Source organism: Mus caroli, unplaced genomic scaffold, assembly GCF_978045245.1.
Source record: "Mus caroli unplaced genomic scaffold, Mus_caroli_1 scaffold_6, whole genome shotgun sequence".
Classification (NCBI taxonomy): domain Eukaryota; kingdom Metazoa; phylum Chordata; class Mammalia; order Rodentia; family Muridae; genus Mus; species Mus caroli.
Window position 1 is genome coordinate 135,370,114 of NW_028227261.1, and position 20,394 is coordinate 135,390,507.

A 20,394-nucleotide genomic window follows, 5' to 3' on the forward strand; every position below is an offset into this window, starting at 1 on the left:
GCAGTCTCTGGATGGTCCTTTCTTCTGTGTCAGTTCCAAACTTTGTCTCTGTAACTCCCTCCATGGGTACTTTGTTCCCCATTCCAAGGATGAACTAAGTATTCACACTTTGGTCTTCCTTCTTCTTCAGTTTAATGTGTTTTGCAAATAGTATCTTGTGTATTCTGAGCTTCTGGGCTAATATCCAATTATCTGTGAGTGCATATAATGAGTTCTTTTGTGATTGGGTTACCTCACTCAGGATGACATCCTCCGGATCCATCCATTTGCCTAAGTATTTCATAAATTTATTGTTTTTAATAGCTGAGTAGTAATCCATTGTGTAAATGTACCACATTTTCTGTAACCATTCCTCTGTTGAGGGACATCTGGGTTCTTTCCAGCTTCTGGCTATTATATATAAGACTGCTATGAACATAGTAAAGTATGTGTCCTTATTACAAGTTGGAACTTATTCTGGGTATATGCCCAGGAAAGGTATTGGTGGATCTTCCAGTAAACTATGTCCAATTTTCTGAGGAACTGCCAGACTCATTTCCAGCGTGGTTGTACCAGCTTGCAATCCCACCAGCAATGGAGGAGTGTTCCTCTTTCACCACATCCTCACCAGTATCTGCTGTCACCTGAATTTTTGATCCCAGCCATTCTGACTGGTGAAAGGTGGAATCTCAGGTTTGTTTTGATTTGCAATTCCCTAATGATTAAGGATGTTGAACATTTTTTTCAGGTGCTTCTCAGCCATTCAATTTGCCTCAGTTGAGAATTCTTTGTTTAGCTCCGTACCCCATTTTTAATGGGGTTATTTGATTTTCTGGAATCCAGCTTTTTGAGTTCTTTGTATATATTGGATAATAGTCCCCTATCTGATTTAGGGTTGGTAAAGACCCTTTCCCAATCTGTTGGTGACCCATTTGTCTTATTGACAGTGTCTTTTGTCTTAGAGAAGATGTGCAGTTTTATGAGGTCCCATTTGTTGAATCTCGATCTTACAGCACAAGCCATTGATATTCTGCTCAGGAATTTTTCCCCTGTGCCTATATCTTCAAGGCTTTTCCATACTTTTTCCTCTATAAGTTTTAGTGTCTCTGGTTTTATGTGGAGTTCCTTGATCCACTTGGACTTGAACTTTGTACAATGAGATAAGAATGGATCACTTCTAACATGCTAACTGCTCGTTGACCCAGTACCAGTTATTGAAAATGCTGGAAATGGGCAATTTACTTGACACAAAGGAGGTACCAAAGTTTAAAATGGGGTATAGTGCTAAACAGTGAATTCTCAACTGAGGCAAACTGAATGGCTGATAAGCACATTAAAAAAATGTTGAATATCCTTAACATTAGGGAAATGCAAATCAAAACAACCCTGAGATTCTACTTCAAACCAGTCAGAATGTCTAAGATCAAAAACTCACATGACAGCAGATGGGATTGCAAGCTGGTACAAATGCTCTGGAAATCAGTTTGATGGTTCCTCAGAAAATTAGACATTGTACTACTGGAAGACCCAGCAATACCTTTCTTGAGCATGTACCCAGAATATGTTCCAACTTGTAATTGTGTCACATGCTCCAGTATGTACATATCAGTCTTATTTATAATAGCCAGAAGCTGTAAAGAACTCAGATGTCCCTCAACAGAGGATGGATACAGATAATGTGGTACATTTACACAATGGAGTGCTATTCAGCTATAAAAACAACAAATTTATGAAATTCTTAGGCAAATGGATGGATCTAGAAGATATCATTCTAAGTAAGGTAACCCAATCACAGAAGAACACACATGATATGCACTCACTGGTAAGTGGATAGTAGCCCAGAAGCTCAGAATACCCGACACAATTTGCAAATCAAATGAAATCAAGAAGAAGGAAGACCAAAGTGTGAATACTTCGATCCTTCTTAGAAGGGGGAACAGAATGCCCATGGAAGGAGTTACAGAGACAATGTTTGGAGCAGAGACTGAAAGAATGACCATCCTGAGACTGCCCCATCTGGGGTCCATCCATAAACGCCCAACAAACCCATATACAATTGCAGATTCAAACAAGTTTGCTGACAGTAGTCTGATAAAGCTGTCTCCTGAGTTGCCAGTGCCTGACAACTACAGAAGTGGATTCTCAAAACCATCTATTGGATGGAGCATAGGGTCCCCAATGAAGAAATTAGAGAAAATACCCAAGTATCTCTAGGAGTTTGCAGGAGTAGGAAAGGGTAGGAGGAACAACAATATGAACTAACCAGTACACCTAGAGCTCCCTGGGACTAAATCACCAATCAAAGAAAACACATGGTGGGACTCATGGCTCTACCTGCATATGTAGCAGAGGATGGCCTAGTCGGTTATCAATGGGAGGAGAGTCCCTTGGTCCTGTGAAGGTTCTATGCCCTAGTGTACAGAAATGCTTGGGTCAGGAAGTGGGAGTGGGTACTTTTGGGAGCAGGGCTAGGTGGGGAGTGTTGGGAGCAGGCCCACGGCTCACATGGACCTGGGTTACTCCTAGGAGGCAAACTGGGACTGAAAAGACAGAAACTAGGTGGTCGAGAGAAATAATGGAGCCAAGTCAAGGTTCCTGATCAAGCCTCCAATGTTTAATAGCAATCTGTGCTTATAAAGAGGGTGGGGGGAGGGGGGTGGGGAGGTCCATCCCCTGCTAATCCATTCTTGGTGCACGGCTCCACCCTAGGTGGTCTCCTTCTTAGTGGCAGCAAGGTCAAAGTCTTGATCAACCTGTTTCAGGCTAGGGGAGGTTACAGGGGAGGGGATAGAGAATTTTAGAATGTAGGAAACATTTGAAGTGTAAATAATGAAAATGTCTAATAAAACATACTTGAGTTCTAGCTAGAGCAATAAGACAAATGAAGGAGATAGAGGGGATACAATTTGGAAAGGAAGCAGTTAAAGTATTGTTATTTACGGATGATATGATAATATGCATAAGTGGGCCTAAAAATTTCACCTGGGAATCTTCTGTGGCTATTCAATACTTTCATTGATGTGGCTGGATACAAGATTTAAAAAAAAAAAATCAGTAGCTTACTTATATATAAATGGCAAATGGACTGAGGAAATAATGAGTGAAACAACATCTTTCACAACAGCCTTAAATAACACAAAATACCTTGGGGTAACTTTATCCAAGCAAGTCAAAGACTTATATGATAAAATCTTTAAGTCTTTGAAGAAAGAAATTGAGGTGGATATCAAAATAGAGAGATCTACCATGTTCATAATCAGTAGAATTAGCATAGTGAAAATGGCCACCCTAGCAAAAGAAATCTACAGATTCAATGCAATTGCCATATAAAGTACAACACAATTCTTCACAGATATTAAAAGGACAATATGTGACTTTATAGGAAAAAGCAAAGAAACCAATATAACTAAAATAATCCTGAATAATAAAAGAACTATTGGAATTATCACCATCTCTGATTTCAAACTGTAATATACAGTATAGTACAGTAATAAAAACTGCAATGGATTGGTATAAAAATAGACAGTTTGATTAGTGGAATCAAGTTGAAGTTACAGATGCAAATTCAAACATATTTGGACATCTCCATTTTAATAAAGTAGCCAGACGTCTATACTGGAAAAAATACAGAATCATCAATAAATTAAGCTGGTCAAATAGTATGTTATCTTGTAGAAGAATGCAAATAGAACCCTATTAATCACCCTGCACAAATTCAAGTCCTAGTGGATAAAAGACCTCATTGTTTATCTGAAGGGAGGTTCAGATTCATTGACCTTTTCAATATGAAAAGTAGTTAATCATTGACTTAGAGTTTCAAATAATCCTTGCACATTTTTCTGAATACCTACAAAACATTCAGTTTTCTCATTTCTTTAAATAAGATGCATTGTCATTTTTGTTCTCAGTTATTAGCAAGAAGAAAATATTAGTCATGAAAAAATGTAATGTGGCATCACTTTTATTCAACTGTATTATAAGACTTTAGAAGCTTAGTTGTTTCCTTATATTTATGTCAATTTTCAAAAGTAATCCTATAAAACCTGACCTGAGAAATACTTCCATGGCCCCTTGAAGAATAATTCATATCATACCATAACACTGTGTGGCTGTTTTTTAAATGTTCATGTCAATCTTATATTTACCCCATCTCCAAGCATTGACACAGTTGTCAAACTCCCATGATCATTCAAAAGTTTATGTGTAAGTTCCACTGTGAGATTCAATGTACACTTGTAGCTCTGAGCCCTGCAAAATAAAAATGAAAATTACATCCTCCAAACATAAAATGGTAAGCCAGTGTCTATGCTCCTATTAAAAAGTGGAAAGGATAAAAATACAGCAAGGAGTTACTGAGCCAAAGCAATACAGGAAACAGATAATAAATTCTGTAGCTTCATGTTCACCATTCAAGCTCCAAATAACTTGGGCAGAAATTTCTCCCCTTGGCCTTTCTGGTTGCAGTACTCAGTTTAGCCATATTGTTGCCTGAAGCTTTGCTTGGTAAAAGTTTCATATTATTGGATTTTCTAGTTTTGAGGGTGTTCACTGTGTCTTCATCTCTACTCTTTCAACTTTATATGTACTGCCTTCTTAAGAGTTTCTCACTGGGAATTTGACTCTGGTATACATTATCTGGTTTTCTAAGCTTCCTTCTGCAATATTTGTGGAAGCCTCCATGTAATGCTTGAATTCAATTGACCTCATATGAAAAATATCAAGTACTGTAACCATCTTAAGCAGTAATAGGGATGCCTTAGGTCATAACAGCAGTGGGCTCTGAGTGCTTATATGGCTAAACATGACACATGTAATACAAGTCCTGGGAAGACAGCTTTTTAGACATCCCTGTGCATGAAAGTGTCTTGAATTTTCTCTCTTCAGAAGGCACAGTCTTTTAAATGAGAGACAGTGACTGGTAGGGTTTACTCTGAGTTGTTCCAGGAAAAAACCACTTTGCTTTTTTAAAGGAAAGTGATATTTTTAAAAACTATACCCTATCTCCCAAACCCTGAGTCAAAATAAATTCCTTCAGTTGCTTTATCAGACATTTAATCATGACAAATAAAAACAGTACTTCTGTATATTTTCTCCCAATGCTTATACTAATTTGGTGAAAAACGACTATTAGTGCCAATGCCACAGCCTCATGTTGTTCTGTCACACCAGAGGAGTCTTACTTATTTAGATTTTCTTAGATTCAATCTCTGGATCTGTCTCAGTCTGGCTATGAATTTACAAAACCATCACTCTTCTACCTCTGTCTTCTTCCAATCTCCCAAACATTAAACCCTTGATTTTCAAGTGCAAGTGTTGCAGTTATGTTCCATAATATCTAGCTTAGTTTGCTTATTATGTTTAAACTCTGCCATCCTGAAAGTCTAAGTACAAGAACAGAATATAGATCGGTTCTCTTTCACAGTGTAACACAAATGGGATCCAGCCTAATTTGCAAGAGAATCCTTATTACCATCTGATATGTCATAAACCTAGTCTTGTCTTGTCTTGCTATCCCCTTTCCTAGTTTCCTCTCGGAAAGTCCTTTTTACCCTCCCCCGCCCTGCTACCCAACCCACCCACTCACACTTCCTGGCCCTGGCATTCCCTGTACTGGGGCATATAATGTTCGAAAGACCAAGGGCCTCTCTTCCCATTGATTGTGGACTAGGCCATCCTCTGCTACATATGCAGCTAGAGACATGAGTTCTGGGGGTTACTGGTTAGTTCATATTGTTGTTCCTCCTATAGGGTTGCAGACCCCTTCAGTTATTCTTGTTAAGATTCAGGTCTCCTGTGCACCCATCAGTAACATCTAGAAAACTCAGCTTGTAGCATTCTACATCTTTTCTAGCCCATGTCTCCGGATCTTTGCAGGAGGAAGAGAATAGGTTTCTGAATCACATTGTCAGTAATAGTCACAACAAATACCCCACTCTTGGAACCGGTTTTCTATCTCAGGTAGCATTTTATTGTTGTTAGTGTTTGACAAACTAGTTAAAGTGAAAGACTCTGAGAGGAGCCCCTCGCTCAGGCCTCAGGACAATAGCGGACACCCAAGAACTCACAATAGACCGAGCTTGTTGCAAACCACATGAGGCTTTATTCAGGGGAAAGCCAAAGCTCTGGGGACAACTCATATCCCACGCAGGGGTAGAGGAGTCAACCTTGAGGGGAAAGAGGTTCCAGTTTTTAATAGGCCCTCAGGGGGGAAAGGAGAAGGAGGAGAGTAGGGGATTTCCAGATCTAAACAATGTCTATTCTCAAGAAATGGGTATGGGAGGGGTACAAGGAAAGAGTCTAATGAAGGTGCAGCAATGGGCACACACCTGGTCAGAACAATGGCAGACACACAGGTTTGAGGAGTGGCCAGAGCATTGTGCACCTCTATTTTTTTTTTAAATCACTGAAGCTAGTTCTGCTAATACTGACACCTATCTTGCCAATTTCAGGGCTTCTGTGTCCTTTTACATTCAGGATCTTTCAAAAGAGAAGAAAGATTGTTTTTATCTAGGCTCACAGTTTTATAAACTGTAGCCCATAGTTGGTGAGTTCATTGACTGGGCCTAGAGTGAGGTCGAGTACCTACACAACATGCCCTTCAAAGGCATCCTGCTATGCTTTCTTCCTTCAACACGTTGTATCTGTTAGTTTCATGACTTCCCAATTATGCTATTGATTAGATTATGAATTTCAAGATCCAATCACCTCCCATCACATGGGATACTTGCCATCCAGGGACCAAAACTTAGTACATTTTTTTTTTTCATGCACATTTAATGCATAAACCATAACAAAATATTCTGACATTTTTAGCTCATTCTGAATTTTGCTTTTATTGCAAGGAGTGTAATTCAAGGAACTTACTAAAGAGCTAAATGCTTTTAAAGAAAAAAGTGCAAAATGACTTCTCTATGAAGAGCAAATTCAGAGGCTGAAGTTTATTGGTAGCTTTTTGCTTTTAAGTTTTCATGAATAGACAGATACAGCTGGAAAGTAACAGCAACTTGAGACAAACTTGACAATTTCCAGGAGACTGAAGAATGACTTTGATGCATCTGAAAATATAGCTAAGAGGAGACATCTCAGCTAGGGTCACCATCAGTCAACCTCTCTGCTTGACAGTCTTTTTCAATGTTTTGTCACAATGGTATTGGAGTATTTTTTTCCTTTGAAGAAATAAATGGTATTTTCCTTAGAGTTCATGCATTTAGAATTAAAAAAAAATATGTGTGACATTCTAAATTTGGCAATCTGAATATGCTTTAGACTTAATTTCAGTCTTATAAGTATAATTTAATATGAAACAAGTATAACTTTCAGAATATGTTTAAGGTTTTTAAATAATTCATGCAGTTTTTAATGCGTTCTGAAATTGCTGTCTCTAGTACTAGCCCACTTATCTCCTCATTACTGTATGGCTCTCTCAAAAATACTTATGTCCATCATCATCATGCTGAAGAAATATTAAGACACAATGGTCTAACTATGCAGAAATGTTAAAAGAAAGTGACTTCTTTTCTTTGAATAGGTGAAAATTATAGAAAATTCCAATGCCAGCATAGATTTTTTTTATTGTTTATTTTTTGGAATGCAGCTGCATTACAGTAGGATACCATGATTTTATTTTTTAATGTTGGTGATTGAACCTTGCGCTATAAGAATGCTGCCTCCTGAATCTCCCTCTCTCTCTCTCTCTCTCTCTCTCTCTTTTTTTCCATTGTGAAGCCACAGCATGGGTGGCTAGGTAGGAGGTAGGTTATTTTTGTTTGTTTGTTTGTTTTCTCACTTTTCCAAGGGAGAAGTACACTCAGTTAAAGAACTGTTCCAAATCTTTAGTTACTAACTGAAAATGGAACAACAGACAATTACTTAGATCAACTCAATTGTAAAGAAACACTTAAAACAAGTGACAACTGCCCTTTCACAAAATTGTCAAATAAATATAACATTTAATTTATTTTTGGTTAATCTAGAATCACAGTACACAAATGTGAAAAACAATAGATTGCTTATAAGTAAACCTTAAAATCTGTAAGGTGGTTCTTCAAAAATTTAGAACAACAATGTCATATATGAGAACACATAATAGTAGTGTTAAAAACTGCTACATCCACCCCAGTAGTGACAAGTGTGACAACCTGGGTGCTGTCCAGAGGCGAAAAGTTCACGGAAACTTAGTCTCCTGGAATTGTGGCATCCTGTATAAAGAATGCTCCAATGTCCTTGCTTTAGTTGGCAAACAGATCTGTGTGTTTTCCCTTAATATTGCTTTATTACAAGTGCTCCTAAGGATTGATTTTTTTACATATAGCTAAATTAGATTCTAGGCAGTCCTTGATCCGACCTTGGGCATGGATAGCTAAGTCACCGCCCTACACAGGAGTTTACCATTATCTAGGAAGAAGGAAGTTTGTGATCCAAAAACAAACCAGAGTATATACTTAGAACTATAGATAGCTGAGTTACACTTATACACAAGTATTTACAATGGCCTAGGGTGAAGGTGGACTATACAATAGACTAGAATAGGAACTATGGCAAGGGCACGAAGCCCTTGACCCTGGCTTCTAAGCTTAAGTGGACCTTAGGCGGAGCTGTTTTTGATCCTGGTTGGTTCCTGCCAGTCCTTCCGTGTTTGCAATCCTCTGTTTTGTGTAAGAATTCAGTAACCTCTTTATATCTTGGAAGTGTGTCACCCAACTTCCCTATTTTCTTCTGCATAAAAAGTTTGATGCTCAATTTGACAAATTACATTCAGATTCTACACAACCTTGTGTGTCACTTCTGTTTGTCATTCGTCGACTCCTTGTCCACCTGCAACCAGAGACCCCTTCCCTGGAGCAGATAGGAGATCCAAAAAGGGAATAGTCTGCGGCAAAAAACAATATGAGTTTCATTACTTAAGTAAAAAACCATCAAGGGTTATGGTAAGCTTTGGGGGCATTCAACCAGTATCTTCATCAAATAACTAAACAAGTGAAATGAGTATAACATATCATACATACATGACAGACATATGTAATATATAAATTTAACAACTCTCATATTATCAATCAATCAATCAATCAATCAATCAATGTAGTTGAATTCCAATGGAAAGAGCATGTCCTCTGGATACATAGTTTCTCTGTACCTGACCTTACATCTGTTGCTAGGCAACAGTTCCTTCCAGGAACTGACTTCAGGCAAAGCATTTGAGTGTTTATACATAATACTATAAGCCAGTTTAGTTGGTTGCCTTGGACAATGCTATCCAAACAAACAAACAAAACAAACAAACAAACAAAACAAACAAACAAACAAAAAACTAGAATTGCATTGCTGCATCAACAGATACCAAAATATAATGGCTAAAATTAAAATATAAAAATTAGGAATCTTTCAAATTAAAGAATGAGTTCATTTAGCACATTGTGACAGTATTACAGCTAAATTGCTTTGCAATACATGACTATAGCTCTGAAGTATAAACAATCCTGACTCAGGATCATCATGTAATCCAAAAGTATACATTATCTTAAAAAAATATATTTAGAAAGATTTCTATTTAAAATGGTGAAAATTGTAAAAAAAAAAAAAAAAGTTTAAAGTACTTTAAAGTCTAGGTTCCATATTCTGTAGTAGTTATTTGAGGTCTTTCTATACTCTCTTGATATTGTTTTCTGATCTAGATTTGGGCTAGGAGAGGTGTCAGTGCAAAAAAGAGAACACTCTGTGTTATACATTTAAGATGATAAATAAGGGCAGAAGACTCAGGTGAGTCCAGAAGAAAAATAGTGAGAGAAACTGCTGCAGGGCACAGCCATGATACAACAGAAATCTGAAGCAATTGCAAGCTAGGCATGCACTTGGTTCCCATAAGGGCTTTTGTAGTCTGCACAGCGTCCTGAATTAAAATGTAGAATACATTAAAGTGACATGACTGAGAAAATTTTGTGAACTATGAAATAAAATGTAGGTAATATATGCCTTTCCTGAGGCTGTGGTAATGATACCAAATATTAGCTACTTTAAAACAATGTCAATTATTACATAGTGTTGGAAGCTATTAATCTGCATCAAGGTTTCAGCAGTTCCAGGTACTCTCGGAACACTCAAGGGTAGAAGGAATTCCTTCTCTTAAGAAAGATTTATTTTGTTTTCGACCCTGGCCTTTAATGGCTGAGCCATCTCTGCTGCCCAGTGAAAACTAAGCCACTAGGTTAAAGGTTTTCTCCAGTGGAACGACACAGGCTGTACCAACTACTCCAAGGCAGGCCCATGGTCAAAGTAGTTCATCAACAGAAAATTAAATCCACGGGTTTTGTGTTTACTTTTATTTGGTTGCATGAGTTTTTTGGGGGAGGGGTTATGTTGTGGTTTTGGTTTTAGGGGGTTTTGTTTTATTGTGCTTTGGTTTTGGAAAAGAATGTAAAATTGGATAGGTAAGGAAGGGGAGAGGAGCTGGAAGGACTTGGGGAACGGAATGAGTAAGATCAAAATATATTTTAATTTAAAATTATTTTTAAAATAAAAAATAAATCACAACAAAGGGTAGGGAGAACCCATGGAGACCATATCCAGAAGTTAGGAATATTCCCCTAGTAGAAGGATGGGGTCACCCACTCATCTCCAAATTTTAACCCAAAGTTGTTCCTGTCTAAAGGAAATATAGGGACAAAGAGTAGAGCAGAGACTGAAGGAATGGCCATCCAGAGACTGCCCTAGCTGGGGATCCATTCCACTTGTAGACACCAAACCCAGACCCTATTGTAGATGCCAAGAAATGTTGCTGACAGTAGCCTGATATAACTGTCTCCTGAGAGCCTCTGCCAGATCCTGGCCAATACAGATGCTAAGGCCCACAGCCAACCATCAGACTCAGCACAGGGATCCCAATGGTTGAGTTAGGGGAAAGACTGAAGGAGTCTTGTCTGGCATCAATGGGAGGGGAGGCCTTTGGTTCTGTGAAGTCTTGATGCCCTAGTGTAGAGGAATGCTAGGGCAGTGAGGCAGGAGTGAGTAGGTGGGTAAGAGACACCCTTATAGAAGCAGGGTAAGTCGGGATGGGATAAGAGGCTTGCAGATGGGAAACCGGGAAAGGGGATAACAGTTGAAATGCAAATAAATAAAAGTAGATAATTCACAATTATTTTACTTTTCTCCTAAGAAGAAAAGAAAATTATCAGATCTCTCTGTCTCGTCTATCTATCTATCTATCTATCTATCTATCTATCTATCTATCTATCTATCTATCTATCTATCTATCTGAGATACAGATGACTATGAGAAATCAGATGTGGGTTTTGGGAACCAAACTCTAAGCCTCATCAAGAGATACAGATTCTTCACCACTGAGCCAATTCCACAAACCCTTCCCCATTGCCTCAGTTTTTCTGTTTGCTAGCAGTTTTCAGTAGAGATTTGTAGATGGGTCAGTTAAATGATCATCTTTTCTTTGTCTATTTTCACATTTTCTTCCACACATAGTCATGACCAAAATCTCAGGTTGTATAAGAAAGTTAGCCATGCTGTGTCAGAATTTGCTTCACATTCTCATTTTAACCCCTTTATTTCCATGACAATCCTGTTTTGAGAAAAAGAAGAAATCTCCTGAGGTACAGCTTGGTATCCATTCTTTAGGGTGACATAGTTCTTTTTTTTTTTTTTTTTTTTTTTGGTTTTTCAAGACAAGGTTTCTCTGTATAGCCCTGGCTGTCCTGGAACTCATTTTGTAGACCAGGCTGGCCTCGAACTCAGAAATCCACCTGCCTCTGCCTCCCGAGTGCTAGGATTAAAGGCCTGCGCCACCACGCCTGGCTGACATAGTTCTTTATATAACAGGCATATTCTCATTGGTTTTATTTCACATGCTTTAATGTTTGCTCAGCTTTTGCTGTCCTGTTTTGTTACTACTCTTGTAATTTGCACTATTTCATTTTTGTCTTTTTCATGGTGTTTGCTTGAACCCTAGGCCTCTTGATGTTACATAAATGCTGCACTGTAAGTTACTGGAGCTGGCACACAGATGTTATTCTAAACATCATTGTTACCGCTAATCTCTTGAGTGTGTCAAGGATAGTGATTTGGGACCTTTTTTTTTTTTTCATATCCTTAGGTACATGAGATCATTGAAGAAAGGACAAGGGAGCAGATGAGGTATATGTGTGCTCTCACTGTGTAAACTGAAATACCAGAAATAAGACCCATATTCCATATATTTTTAATGGCTTTGGTTCTCCTGATTAAGTGTGACTGGTAGCATTGATATGGGAGAATCAGGAACTCAAGTAATGAAAAACAAGTAAGGATTTTGACTAGAACAGTGTGAATTTTTGAGAAACAATTTGAGATTATCAGTGAAAACAGAAGAATCAGAACTGATGTGATCCAAACTGTGTTTCTGTCAGATTTCACTCAGATAGCTATATTGTTTCAGCTAAGGTGTTTTCCCATTACCCATCAAACTGTTATATATTTTTGTAGAAATAATGTAATGAAATAGTGATTAAACATCAAATATATTATCAGCTATGTGTAATAAATGAACATATATGTGCATTAAATATAGTTTGTATAAAATAATTGTAAAGAGCAGATGCCACCGAAAAAGAAAGAATGAAAAAAGAGAGAAAGAAAAAGAAACAGGTAACAAACAATTATGTGGCTAACATGCTTTACTAAATTATTACTGGGAGTTCTCCTGAGGAAAGTGCACAATAGCGGATATTTACCTAAACAACGTTTCTTACTAAAACACAGTGATGATTTATAATATTACAGACCATTTCAGAAGTTGCTACAGGATACTTTGTACAGACTGTACTATGTGGTGCAAATTATAGTGATTTGTGGAAGTGTAGAGTGAAAGACTAGAGCGATAAAGAAAGAAGAATAATGTTCTTCCTTAAATCATGGGGAAACGCAGAACTCAGCACATATCTCTAAGCAACTTCAAATAGTATAGTGCATCAAAGTTGCAGACTTGAAAATATTCAATCTAAACGATAATAGGATGACGTTAGAGAAAATCAGGAGGACATGAACAGTACCTTCTTTAAAGTTAGGGAAAATCAGGAAAATATGAACAATACTTTCTTAAAAGATACTTTCACTTTTATAATAGATAGTGATTAATAAAAAGACCTAGAACCAATCACCTGCCCAGAGAGTAAGAGCAGATACAGTGCTCAACTGGAAATGGGACATCTTGTCACAGCCTCTTTCCCCAGGGCTGAGGTGTCACAAGAGGAGGTGGAAACATGGCAAGAGGCAGGAGGAGTAGATGTCAGCAATACAACATGATTCTCTGGACATGAGCTCACAGGGAACTGGTGGCTGCCAGAGGAGCCAGTTTTCAGGGATGCAGCCCTTGAGAGGCTGTTTATGCTCCAGTCCTAAACCTATACCCATACTGACAGCAAAGTAGACTTGGTTAATAAAATCAAGAGGCCACATGAAGTTGGGATGAAATGGTGGTAGAGAGACAGGAAAGCAGTGGGAGGGAATGGGATAGGAGTAGATTTGATGCAAATGGATTTATCCGTGTATGAATATTAAATAAAATATTGAGATTATAATAAAAGAAAAAGTCACATATGGTACAAGATTAGAAGTACTGCAAGAGATTTGGTGAGAATCATATTCACTTATGAATTATGTATGAAAAGGGAGAACAGCCAGGTGACAGGGTTTGGTCAAAATAGGACTTTGGATTGGGGTTTTATATGGTTTGAATCAAAAATACTATCTTCTAGAGGCTCCTGTGTTAAATGAAGAATTGAATGCTAGCTTTGGAAGTATGTTTGGATCAAGAGTACTCAACCCTATCACTAGATTAATCCACTAATAATAACTAGGTGAACTACCTGAAGGTGGTTCTCTTTAAGAAAGTGGATCATGCCTTTGTCAGGTATATATTGTTCTAAGACCCTGCGCCTCTGCCTTTTTGCTTTCTGGATGTCACAGTGGGAGCACCTGTTTGTCATGATGTTACGGCCTTGCTACAGGATTAAAAGCAGTACTACTAGTCATTCATACCTAGGCAACTCTCCCTTCTATGGCATCTCTGTAAGTAGGTCTAAGTATGAACAACTGAATATTTGGGGATATCTAAATCATACTAAAGAAAATGTAAGAGGTTGATAAATAAGAGAGAATGACTGTTTTCTTTTTCTAAGACCAGGAGATATGGATCGTGTCCTTTTGTGTATAAAATAAATATTTTGCTTTTAGATTCAAATGACCTTGGGCACCTGAAAAGCAAAATTTTGTCACAATAAAGTGATGCAGAAGAAAGAGAGAGCCAATATTCACAGTGTGCAGAAACAACCAGGTAAGGCCTTACTGATGAATGATTGCATGCTAGAGTTTTCCTTCTAATAGGAAATGTTACATTTAAAATACATCTGAGGAAATTGTTGTTGAACATTTTTTTTTTTTACAAGAACCAATGCTGAACAAACAGACTATGCAGTGAGCCTGGGTTTCAATAATGAAACTGTGTTTCGTTGACTGGAAAATTTAGAAATTTATTTAATATAATCCAGATTTTATTTAATTGACAAAATGGGGACAATATCAGTTTCTGCTGCAAAGACTCTTGCATTTATCAAATTGTGTAGCAGATGACACAGGGAAGTCACTTGGCTTGAATAGAGAAATAGAGCCCACAGATAATGTTAGCCAATCTGTTATTATTTTCCTATGAACAGACATCCTCACAGAAATGCTTTAAATTAGTCGTCTCTTGCAATGTTACTGAGATCACCCTGATCAAATAAATTGAATGGGGTGCTTTGTAAGTAAAGTACAAATGATTTTGTGAGTTTCATAGAGAGTTTTCAGTAGATATTAGCAATTTTGAACACTAACATCTAGTGAAACATGCTTTAAATGTGCAATCCTTTTTTTAAAAAACCTACATAATTTAAACATTTTATAGTCTTTATTTTGTTCAGTACAGAACCAACTTCAATGAGGAGCCTCCATGTACTTGTGAGTCCTTATAAAGAAAAATAACAAAATTTAGTTGAAGGAGATATTTTAAAAGTCTTTTGATTATAATGTAGTAAATGTGCTAAAAAATAGATTTATCAGAAAGCTGGCATGGAGCTACCATGCTAGCACATGAGACAAGGCTTTCTGGAACCAGTGGCTTTCTCGAATAAATGTTTAATTATTCTTGTGATCAGCTGATGTCATCTGAGATGTGACTTTTTATAATAATCTGTATTGATAATATTAAGATTATTATGAATACCTATCTTCCATTATTAAAGTGTACTGTACTACAGAGCAATAGCAATAAAAAATGGTATGGTATTGGTATAGAAATAGACAGGTTGGTCAATGGAACCATATTGAAGACCCAGAAATAAACCCACATACTTATGGACATCTGATTTTGACAAAAAAGTCAGAACTATACCATGGGAAACGGGAGAGCATCTTTAACAAATGATACTTGTCTAACTGAATGTCTTCATGTAGAAGAATACACATGGATTCATATTTATCTTTTTATTTTGATTTTTAAGACAGGGTTTTTCTGTGTAGCCCTGGCTGTCCTGGAACTCAGTCTGTAGACCAGGCTGGCCTCAAACTCAGAAATCTGCCTGCTTCTGCTTCCCAAGTGCTGGGATTAGAGGTGTGCATCAGCAATGCCTAGCTGGATTCATATTTATCACCCTGCACAAAACTAAAGTCCCAGTATATCAAAGGCTCAATGTAAAACCAGATACACTAAATCTGATTGGACAGAAAGTGGGAAATAGCCTTGAACTCATCAGTTCAGAAGGCAGCTTCCTAAGAACACCACCAATGCCTCAGGCACTAAGATCAAGAATTAATAACTGGGATCTTATGCAACTGAAAAGCTTCTGTAAATTACAGAATCCTGTCAGTAGGACAAAACAACAGCCTACAGATTGGGAAAGAATCGTCTGAAAGAGAGATGATATCCAAAATATATAAATAACTCAATAAGTTAGGTACCAACAAACCAAATAACTCAATTTAAAAATGGGGTACAGAGCTAAACAGAGAATTCTCAACAGAGGAATCTCAAATTTCTGGGAAGCACTAAAATGCTCAAATTTATTTATTTATTTATTTATTTATTTATTTATTTATTTATTTATATTTCAAATCCCTTTCCTAGTTTCTCCTCTGACATCCCCCCATTCCCTCCCCACTTCCCCTGCTCACCAACCCAACCACTCCTGTTTTCTGGCCCTGGCATTCCCCTATACTGGGGCATAGAACCTTCACAGGACCAAGGGCCTTTCCTCCCATTGATGACCGACTAGGCCATCCTCTGCTACATATGCAGCTAGAGACATGAGTCCCACCATGTATTTCTTTGATTGGTGGTTTAGTCCCAGAGAGCTCTGGGGGTACTGGTTAGTTTATATTGTTGATCCTCCTATGAAGCTGCAAACCCCTTCAGCTCCTTGGGTACTTTCTCTAGTTCCTTCACTGGGAACCCTGTGCTCCGTCCAATAGATGGCTGTGAACATCCACTTTTGTATCTGTCAGGCACTGGCAGAGCCTCTCAGGAGACAGCTATATCAGGCTCAAGGTCTTTAGTCATTAGGGAAATGAAAATCAAAATGACTCTGAGATTCCACCTTACACTCATCAGATCAAAAACTCAAGAGACAACACATGCTCAAGAGGTTGTGGAGCAAGGGAAACACTTCTCCATTGCTATTCAAGTTTGTACAACTACTGTGAAAAGCAGGCAAATGGATAGAACTAGAAAATATCATCCTGAGTGAGGTAACCTAGACACAAAAGAACACACATCGTATGCACTCACTGATAAGTGGATTTTAGCCCAAAAGCTCACAATGCCCATGATACAATCCACAGATCATATGGAGCTTAGAAGGAAGGAAGACCAGGGTGTGGATTCTTCAGTTCTGCATAGAGGGTGAACTGGATGATCTCTGGAGGTGGAGGAAGAGGAAGACCTACACCTTATTCTTACATCAGAAGATTCTGTGGGCTTGGCCTATCAGAGTGGACCTTGAAGATTCTTGAGGGTTCTAATTTGTCATGTTCCAAAGATAAGTATGGTCCTCTAACACTCAAGTAGTCTCTGTCCAACTGCCTTATAAGATGCCAAGATGCCTGTGGATTCTCTTCCAAACACTATTTTGGCTCACATGTTAGCCATTAACAATGTGCCTCCTCCTCCACTTCGTAGTTTACCACGTAAGTGACACTTTTATGAAGGTCCATGCCTTCATTGTTGTTTCCAACGGTACTTGGTTTGTTGTGAGAAACATGCATTTGAGAGTCAGTGGGAACACAGAGGCACTTAATTATAGCCTAGTAATGGAGAAACATAGTTGTACAAGCCTGACATTACTATATGAGGCTATTTCAACCATTTAGGTCTCAAATATCGTTTTCTTTGTAAAATGGGGATCTTGATAAGATCTTGGAGCTTCAACAATGTTCCTATTATATATATCAAAATACCTTGAAGGAATAGAGATTCCTTGTGATATTCCAGAGAACTACAGACAGGTGTTTCTGGAAAACTTCATCATGTCTACTACGAGTTAGTCCTACTTCTCTTAGTGCATTTTCCATAGGGACTTCTCACTTTAAGTTTGAAAGGGGAAAAACTAATTCCATTATTCTGACTGAAATATATTCCTATTTTTCTTTCATGTTCTAGCTTTTGATTTTTCAGGCCATAGGAGTTATAAATACAGGATTAAATATTTTGAAAATTATACATTGAACAGTATTTATTCTGTGTAGTCAGTCAATATAAGGCCAGGATGTTGTACTAGGGTGGTATATAGGGCTATGGCTATGCAATTCTTGCATGTGTTTGGAAAGTACTCATTAGTAACCTACAATAGTGTCTGTTGGAATCCAACAACAGCTTTAGGTAACATAAGTAATATGAGTGGCTCAGAGCTAAGTAAACAATTAACTTCTCATATTTTTTTCTATCTTTCCATGAGTGTTAAATTTTAGATAAAATTTAAAATTTCACTATTATCATTTCCAGAGAGAAGATATAAAATGCAGAAACTTATGCCTTTTGAAGAAATATATTATATATTTGTGTGTATGTAAAATACATCTAGATACACATAAAATATTAAATACATATACAAACTATAATTATTAATTGCTACTTTGAATATTTATTCCAATAAAAATATTTTTATACTCTTTTTTACCAAATGAAGTTAAGTCCAAAAACGATTTTCAAAATAGTATGTTTACCACAAAATTTTCTATTTCTATTTAAGTGGAAATAGTTATTCAAATAATTTTGCTTCTAAACCACTACTGTCAGATTTTATTTGTGGAAAAATAAGTTACCCCAAGACTTTTTTTTTTTTATCAATTCAGGAAGTGTAATAGCTGGGAGTTAAAAGATCAAATTAATTTAGAATCAATGGGATGAGATGTGTGCTACCCTCTGCAGTCTCTTTCAAGGGCACTTGACTTCTGTGAAGTGATTAAGAGATGAGAAATCAGCAATAATTTAGATCTCAGAGCTGAATGGAGCACAGTGGAGAGCAGTAGCCAGTGGTGTTCCTGGTATTCTCTGTAGTGGTTCTTAGTGGATGTTCTGTGCCAGAGTCTGTCCTTTGGAGATATGTCCTACTTGCTTAATGGCTCGGTCTTTGTGTTATTAACTCCAGCAAGCCTACAGTTTTCCTTAGCATACTTTGTTGTTACAGCTGAAACAATATTCTCATGAAAGCTCAGAGTAGAGATGCTCTGTAGAGTGACTCAAACTGTTTCATATGGGAGCAATAAAAGTACAACGTCCATAAATAGGGATGCTTGGTTAAATACCTAGAACATCTAGCCAGTATACACATCTTTGCTTGCTTTGAGTTTGGCCAGTAAAACTAGACTTAGCAATACATGCTTGCTTTCTTTTTAAATATTTACATGAGAATAACGTTTTAAAACATTTACACTGAGTACTTTCTAGGGAAAATTTATAAGTATTTCTCTGTTGTTGTTTTTTTTTTTTCATTCATTTCTGGAAAAAAAAAAAACGCACACACACACACACAAAGCCAAAAGCCCTGTGAAGTCTGTGGTAGGCAGAGCAACACCCAGCAATGATATCTGCACCCTGAATTCCAACAGCTATGAATATGCTAAGATACTGAAAAGGCAAAGGGTTGTTATGGCTACAGCTAGAATCAAGGCAGCTAAATCAGCTGCTCTTGTGCTGGAGAGAATATCAGAGACTGTAGTGCACACTGAAACCCTAAAACTTGTCAGAGAAAGGAGAAGATGAAAAAAAGACTTGACTGACCACTGCCAGCTTTGGAGATGAGGGAAGACATAAGACAGGGAGGCATCTGGGCAGTGCCAAGAAGCTAGAGAAGACAGAGATGAATTCTGCCCAAATGTCTTAGGAGTATCACAGTCCTGCTTAGAACTTCATGCTAGCCCAGTGACCTACTTCCCACTTATGGTTTCCAGAGTAGTAACACATCACATTGATGTTTCTGGTAATCATTTACATGGACAAGAAAAAAAAACATACATGCTCTCTCTTACAATTAAAAGTAAAATTAAAAGTATTACATACCATAGTAGGAGTCACAATGGGGAACAGGTGGATGCACCTCAGAGTATCCTCTGTGGCATGAATGAACCCTAATCACAAAAACCACAGCATCCAAGTCTGTAGAGACTTCAATTGCATTTTGCATTTTGTTTGCTAAGCACCTCCCAATTCAAAGGATTCCTCCCAATGACAGCTCTTCAAGCTATGCTCTGGTTCTCCTTGCCTATGAAGTTATGACTCCCAGATAGTGCATGCAGACCAGCCTCCTGAGTTTGTTTCCAGCTTAGTTTTTGTTTCCTTTAGGAACTTTCAACTCTTCCCTCTCTGTAATCTTCTGCTTGTGATTCAGAGTTCTTCGAAGCTTGATAAGCCTAGGGAAATGGGTTTTCTCAAAAGCAAGGAAGTCTTTTCACATTTTATTCTAGACGAGAACTATTTCAAAGAACTTGCAGTTAGAGGAGTATATTTAGTGGTTTTCTCACCTGCATGAAATTGCGGATGTTGGAAGCACTCACACTGACCTACTATTACAACTGGATCTCTTGAAGCAATATAAGCAAGAGAAAGCATGGGAGGGGAACGCAGGAGCCTGCCTGCCAGGAACCCTTGGCCTTGCAGTTAGGAGTTTGGTCTAGTGAGCTTTGCTTTTGTTAATGCGATTCTCCTCCATTTCTCTCATATTTTTTAGGCTTATCTTTCTGAAGAAAGTTTTAAAAATAACTTGCATGCTTATTTTTAGCTCGTCTGGGAGGAATTAGTGCAATAGTGCTCTGCTTAGTCTGTATCAAAACCACTTAAAGTTCACAAGACCATTTGCAGGTTTATGTTACTCGTTATCCCTTATTAGGATACAGAAGGAAAATAAA

The 20,394-nt window shown here is 37.7% G+C and overlaps 1 protein-coding gene and 1 long non-coding RNA gene across 2 annotated transcripts in view; one reads left to right on the plus strand and one right to left on the minus strand.

Moving 5' to 3' along the window:
• Nucleotides 1–2,577: 2,577 nt before the first annotated feature.
• On the minus strand, nt 2,578–16,899 carry LOC110292101 (uncharacterized). Its single transcript, XR_002377649.2, has 3 exons — nt 16,781–16,899; nt 4,125–4,227; nt 2,578–2,742 (listed from the first exon to the last, which is right to left on the minus strand). It is a non-coding gene; the product is annotated as an uncharacterized LOC110292101 (long non-coding RNA).
• A 134-nt stretch (nt 16,900–17,033) lies between these two features.
• Nucleotides 17,034–20,394, plus strand: part of Cnbd1 (cyclic nucleotide binding domain containing 1) — a 367,012-nt gene continuing 363,651 nt past the window's right edge. The window contains exon 1 of the mRNA XM_085838485.1: nt 17,034–17,178. Within this exon, the coding sequence (XP_085694611.1) occupies nt 17,091–17,178 (88 nt within the window). The 5' untranslated portion in view covers nt 17,034–17,090. The remainder of the gene's footprint in view (nt 17,179–20,394) is intronic.